Genomic DNA, 7,290 nt, shown 5'->3' on the forward strand with positions numbered 1-7,290 from the left:
AACCCCCGCAGCTCCCCTTGGTTACCTATATGGGGAAACCCAATGTTTACTCCAGGATTGGAGAACCCAGCTTTCCAACGTCTTCGGACAAAAGGCCTTAAAGCGATTGCCCAAGTATTTGATCCAGGGGGAGAGCTGATGTCTTTTCAGGATATACAGGATCTATATGGAATCCCAGATTCCTATCAGTTCTCCATATTACAACTATATCATTACATACATTCACTCCCTCCGATGACTTCCTCCTCCCTTTCAGCAGATCCCTTACTACCCATCTTCTCTAAGTTTATCAAAAAATGTTATAAACACAAAGATATCTACTTAAAACTTATGGAACAGTTTCATGCACAGATATGGCAAAAGACCACTGACACCTGGAGTAGAGATATACCTTTATTACAAAATAGTCATACAATATTCAAATATTATACACAAGACACTTCGAGTGGTGCAATCTTCAACCCTCCAGGAAATACACATAAAGACACTGTATAGAGCATATGTGTCACAGAGCCAGAGAAGTCACTTTGTACTAGAAGAAACGGGAAGATGCCCAAAATGTGGATACTTCTCGGCCACCTTTTATCACAATATCTGGTCCTGCGGTCACATAAAAAAGTTCTGGTATAAGATAGTTGTATATATTAATACATCCTTCTCCTTAACAGTTACATTAGAACCTACAGCACTGCCGTTTGCCAACTTTGAGAATTGGGATATCCCCATACCACAGAGAAAGATGATACCCTTTCTGATGATATTAGTCACGGTAGCAAAAAAGGTAATACTCAATAACTGGATATCTAGACACACACCGAGCTTAACGGAAGTAGAGAACCTCCTAGCTATTTATATGTCTTATGACAAAAGCCTTGTTCCTACGGGCTCCTCTACTGAGTCGACACGGTTTTATAGGAAATGGGAACCGTTTATAAGCACGACATCCCTCACACTATAGCTTCCCCACACCGAGCTTCTATACCAAATAGACACGAAACCGCCGCAAATACCCCCCCTCCAATCTCGAAGGGGAACAGCGGCAATATCAGATGTACAGACACTACCACACTATCCTGAGACATGAGACTCGAGATGTTCTTAACCAGACGATGGATTAACCTCACCCCCAATCCTTCCCCAGTTTGCCCCCCCCCCCCCTATCCTTTTTATCCGTTACTTTTACTTGTTAAATCTTCCTCCAGAGGCTCTTATGATGTTTGAGAGACCCTGGATGTCTACATGGAGAAGGTGAATTGTATATGTTTCAATTGACAGGCAAAACACTGAACCAAACAATGTCACTATACATTTCCATTGAGACCAAAATGTGTTATCATAACTCAAATGGAGCGATGATACTGATTAAACCAGTATACCCATATTGTTGACCGGTCTCTTTGACTGTGAATAATTCGATGTGGTGAATTGTATGTACATTGTAAATTTTTGTAATATGCATTCTCCTTACTCTGTAATATCTATTTTCAAATAACAAAATCCAATAAATATATTTTGAAAAAAAAAACAAAAAAAAAAACAATGGCGCACAGCTGCAGTGCTGTGCGCTACCTTGTTGAAGACTGATGTCTTCTGCCGCCGATTTTTCCGGACCTTTTCTTGCTTCTGGCTCTGTAAGGGGGCCGGCGGCGCGGCTCCGGGACAGAGCTCCGAGGCTGGGCCTGTGTTCGGTCCCTCTGGAGCTAATGGTGTCCAGTAGCCTAAGAAGCCCAATCCACTCTGCACGCAGGTGAGTTCGCTTCTTCTCCCCTTAGTCACTCGATGCAGTGAGCCTGTTGCCAGCAGGTCTCACTGAAAATAAAAAACCTAAACTTAAACTTTTCACTAAGAAGCTCAGGAGAGCCCCTAGTGTGCACCCTTCTCGGCCGGGCACAAAAATCTAACTGAGGCTTGGAGGAGGGTCATAGGGGGAGGAGCCAGTGCACACCAGGTAGTCCTAAAGCTTTTACTTTTGTGCCCAGTCTCCTGCGGAGCCGCTATTCCCCATGGTCCTTACGGAGTTCCCAGCATCCACTAGGACGTCAGAGAAATATCGTTGACTTATGAGTGATATCGTTCATATCGCCCGTGTATGTCGCCAAGTGTGTAGGGCCCATTAGGGGCTACTGGATCCTTACCATCATCTAATACATGTATACTGGCCATAGTCACTGTCCCTGTTCTTGGAATAAAACAAGGATATGATCAAAGCAGCCAAGGAGTTTTTGCAGAGAAATTCCAAACTGGCAACAGGTTTTGGAGTGCAAGAGCCAAGAGGAAAACGCGTTCCACATGAACATCAGCCGGTGTAAAATGAGAACCTGTTTCAGTCGTTCATCAGGTGGGCAATAACTTCAAAATGATCAGAACTAACGGCTGCAAATACATTTTCAGTCATAAAAACTTGTGTAGCCGTCTGTTTTTACCCAATACAGGAAGTATAATGAACCACAATGATGGGTTTAATTTTATTACTGACAAGAAAAGAAAATTGTCACTTTTTAATCTGTGAAGTATAGAGATTTACGTTCTACAGTAATTAGAAAAACCCATCAGATTAACCTTCAGCACAGGTGAGGTCATGTTTTCTTTTGTGCCATTCAGTATACAAAACTTTAAATAAATACACGTTGCATACCATATAGTTAAAGGTTTCCTGACTAGTGTGAAGTATGCTACTATATACTGCAGTTACACTGTGGTACTGGAATGTAAACACTTGTGTCATAGATTGAAAACGTTTGTTCAGTACAAATTTCCCCTTTAGTAAAGAGCACCTCATGGTGTTACACCTTCTACACTTGCCTCAAATGAAAAAAATAAAACCAGATGCTTCTGTAGGGCATTTGTTTCATTGAAAACCACTGTACATGTTCTTGGTATGCCTCATCTAGAACATGGCAAAGCAAGTGAACACTGTAAAATATAGCCCCAGACTATAGCTTCACCTGTTCATAAGGCCCAATCCACGCATCTGCTAATTCCCTCAAACTATTATAGCGCTTCTGAAATACGTCATCGCTGCACTCTGCTAATAACTGTGAGATTTGGCTTGTCATGGAATCGACAAACAGTTGTTTTTCTGGGACATTTTTTCTATCACCCTTTAAAATATCCAGGGTGTCAGAAGACACAGGAAGCATAGATTCAAAACCTTCAGTATCTTTCTGCCAGGGTTTGGAAAGCATATCTGGCTGTAGAACCTCCTCATCGGCACGGAGCACAGCTAAGATGTGGCGACAAGGAAGCTTTAAGCATTTGTTAAAACTGCAGGTACAGGTCTTTGGTTTGCCCCAATTAACTTCACTGGGTTTCTCAAAAAGCTGAATATTAGCTGTGTTTTCACTGTCCCTAATCAGTCGCACTGACTCCTGAGCGATTGCCAGCTCTTTCTGACATAGCTCAAACGCCGCAGGGATGCAGACATCATTCAGTGACTCACATATCATTGCTGCAGTTTCAAAATCCATTTCAGATTCTGGCACCACAGTTTCAGTCCTCTTATTTTTGCTATCCAGCAATGCTAACTCTTCAAGACTGCAGGCCCGTACTTCTGGCAGTCCTTGGCCCAAAGAATGTTGCTGGATTAAGTTAGTCAAAACACTTATAGTGGAGTACATCGAGAAGGATTTTTTGTAGAGATCATTGAAATCACGATTCATAACTTCCATTGTTTGGAAGTACACAAAGCAGTCACTCGACGTTCTCCAGCGATGCAGTGCCCAGATACGATCAACTAGAAGCCAGGCTGGTTTCAACTGGGTTAACAAACTGGGCTTCACATACTGGTGTAAAATTGAGTGCATTTTTCTTAGATTCTCCTCAGTTGAGGAACACATTGTGGTTTTCAGAGTATTTACCAGTATATGCTCAGTCTCAGTGGGTAAGGATAGGTGACAGATATTTTCCTGGAGGTGTCTGCAGACATGGAAGGCTGAAAGAACAACTTCGGCAGACGGGAATGCTTCGTAAATAGCCTCGGCCCCTTTGAAGTAGGGATCCACCAGAAATATGCGAATTTCAGGCCAACAGGGGTTAAAGCTTTTCATAACTCGAAACATTTGTGCGAGACCCTTATGGGTTTCATCCTTAGGCACAGCTACATACACAATTTTTGACATTTCAAATGAGGAACCAAGGCGTGGTCCATCAGCCATAAACGTGTACAGAGCGCTTTCCTTTTTATTGTGGGAGCGGACAATCAGTAACACTTCAGGAAAATTAGCAAACACTTTGCTCATCAAGCTGGTCTGGAGGCTGACATTCTTCAGGTTTGGGTTGGATTCTTTGTTTAACTCAAAGGCAATGTGTGCATCAGGATCTTTTTCCAAAAGCTTCTTAAAGATCTCAGAATTCTTTTTAATGGCTTCAGACGGAGCTACAGATGTCCATGCTTCAATATTCTCCATCTGGCAGAAAGGTTAAGTGTTAATAAAGAAAGTGCACCATTACTACATTTTCCTACTAGCAGGCAGTCAGACTCCTATATCCCTGATGTGCAGAAAATAAATGTAATAAACTAGCATTGCTGGTTAATGATAAAACTGATGTGGCGCAATTATAGATTCACTACACCTGGATAGTCACACATGTCCAGTCCTGCTCTATAATGTGCATTATAACTGTAGCATCCACCACTGCATACAACTCTTTTGCTTTGTTCTCCCAGGTATTGCTGAACTACATTTCTCAGTATCCCCACCAGCCTTTTGCTAGCAGGCTATGGTGGAACTTGTATTTCTGCAACAGCTCGAATACCAAATGTTGCCTGAACCTGAGTTAACCAGCTGAAGCAATCCTTCCCCCCTCTGACAATAAAGAAGCAGCAGCATCATCGCTATTCTATATGTGTGTGAGTGTGTGCTCCTGCATTTACCTTGGTGTCGCTACACTATACGATAGACTCCAGGCAGAGGCAGCATTAACATCCGGGTTACTAGGAGGATGGTAGCAGTAAGCAGGCAGAGAGGCCCCTTCAGCAAAACTATCTTCCGACTGCACTGGGTCAGGTGACTGCAGCAGTCACATGATACACTGAGAGAGAGGGAGGGTCCGAGGGATAGCTGCTGTACCGTTTCTGGGTAGCTCAGGGCTGGCTGCTGGAAATGTTTCTGGGCCTGTGTAGCTGCACTGCAGGGAAATCTCATCAGGAAATAGTCTAGTGTAATGTGGAGACTATTATTTACTAAAAGTGCTGATGTTGCCCATAGCAACCAATCAGATTCTGTCTATCATTTCCTAGGATGCAATATAGAAATGATAGACTTTGGTTGCTATAGGCAACATCACCACTTTCTAATTTTAGAAGTTTTAGTAAATTTACCCCTAAGCTGCTGTGCAGGGGGAAATGCTTGTCCTCCAAATATACAGTAAGCCCATAAACTCCGCTTGTACTCCACAGTGGAAGTGGTTAAAATACTGCTAGTCGGGATCCCGGGAGTCACAATGTCAACATCGGAATCCCGACAAGTGATGAAATGCCGCCGCCGGAATACCGGCGCCACAGGCTATTCTCTCTGGGTGTCCGCAACACCCATAGAGCATATCTCCCAACATGACCCTCTCCAGGAGGGACAGAATGCTCTGTTCCTGGACTGCCACCTTAATATATGATTGCCATCACCTGTGCTGAAACACCTTCTCATCCATTAACCTGTTCAACACAGGTGCCGGCAATCATATAATAAGAGGAAAGTTCAGTAGCAGAGCATTGTGTCCCTCCTGGAGAGGGTCATGTTGGGAGGTATGATAGAGGGAGTATATAACCTGCAGTGGGCCATGTTGCCCGCAGCGAGCACTCAAGGGGCTTTCTAGCGCTCTACCCTCTGCTGGCATACTGGTGGCCGGGATGCCACTGTTGGAATACTGACGGCCGGCTGGTAATTCACACTGAACCACTCCACAGCGAGGGCAATAAAAATAAACTAATTTACTTACCTGTTCTGACGACCAGTGGGGACATACTGCAGCCACTGGGTCCGATGGGGAAGTGATGTCAGCACTCGCATGATGGGGGTGAGGGACTTAAAGTCCCTCTAATTTCCTAACACCATCACCTAAAAAGATTTAGCCTCTTGCATGTTTGACAAAAGCTGTTAGGCACAAGGGCATCTGATGCATACATTATGATCTTGGGCCCGCTGGGGAAAGGTTGGTGGGCAAAGAAGGGTATGGAAGGAAGAATCTGGTGAGTATGAGGATTTGGGGCTTAGGAAGGGGCCATGTGGGGTGGAACACCCTCCTTTTACAAGTTTCCTTTACCCAGTTTCCAATGCATGTCCCCTCCTGCCCACAAGCTTTTCTCTCAAATGCTCATTTGCTCACCAACTTTTCTCAAACATGTCCCCTGCTCACAAGATTTTCTCACTCTGGGCCCAAAAATCATCTAGAGTAGCCTGGGTATCTGCTATATACTGTCTTCTACATCTGCATCTGATGTTCTCCTCAGATCAGTCGCGTGCGGTGAGGTCAGTGGCTGGTGAGGCACTACAGCCATAATGTCCACCGAATCCTGCCGATGACCCCTATCACCGCCAAGCCATTGCCCGCTACTGCCTCTGAGCCAATACCCGCTGCCACCGCCAGTGGTTTACAAAATCGCCCACCATCAACTGACCCAGCCCTCCGCCACTAATTTGCATCTCAGTCCGATGGCACCAATGCCCGCTGCCTGCCTGCTCATCATACTTGTGATATATTGAACATTTTTATAGAAAAAAAAAATTAGTGATTGGGAAGGGAGTGGGAGGAGGACATGAATGCAATTTTGTTGTCCAGTGCTTCCATTAACTTAATGGAGAAGGGTCTGAATGGGTTAAAAAATGTAAAAAAAAAACGCGCGAGGTCCCCCCTCCCAAGTATAACCGGCCTCGGGCTCTTTTGAGCCGGTCCTAGTTGTTTAAATACTGGGGGAAAAATTGGAAAGGGGTTCCCCGTATTTAGACAACCAGCGCCGGGCTCTTAGACTGGTCCTGGTTCCAAAAGATGTAGGGCTCCCCCATATTTTTAAAACCAGCACCGGGCTCCACTAGCCAGGGACATAATGCCACAACCGGGGGACATATTTATGTAGGTTCCTGCGGCCGTGGCATTACCCCCCCCCCCCAACTAGTCACCCCTGGCCGGGGTTTCCTGGAGGACTGGGGACCCCTTAAATCAAGGGGTACCCACTCTCCAGGCACCCAATGGCCAGGGGGGTGAAGCCCGAGGCTGTCCCCAGCAACCCTGGGCGGTGGGTGCCGGGCTGATAGTCATAAGTGTGTAAAAAAAAGATTATTGTTTTTTGTTGTGGAA

General features: G+C 44.8%; 1 protein-coding gene across 1 annotated transcript; it reads right to left on the bottom strand.

Moving 5' to 3' along the window:
• Positions 1-2,458: 2,458 nt before the first annotated feature.
• ZSWIM1 (zinc finger SWIM-type containing 1) lies at positions 2,459-5,137 on the bottom strand. The gene is made up of 2 exons (XM_063960481.1): positions 4,874-5,137; positions 2,459-4,406 (listed from the first exon to the last, which is right to left on the bottom strand). The coding sequence occupies exon 2, from the start codon at positions 4,404-4,406 to the stop codon at positions 2,934-2,936; it is 1,473 nt and encodes a 490-aa protein (XP_063816551.1). The 5' UTR covers positions 4,874-5,137; the 3' UTR covers positions 2,459-2,933.
• Positions 5,138-7,290: the final 2,153 nt, after the last annotated feature.

The sequence above is a fragment of the Pseudophryne corroboree genome, chromosome 3, assembly GCF_028390025.1.
Source record: "Pseudophryne corroboree isolate aPseCor3 chromosome 3, aPseCor3.hap2, whole genome shotgun sequence".
In the NCBI taxonomy this organism is placed as follows: Eukaryota; Metazoa; Chordata; class Amphibia; order Anura; family Myobatrachidae; genus Pseudophryne; species Pseudophryne corroboree.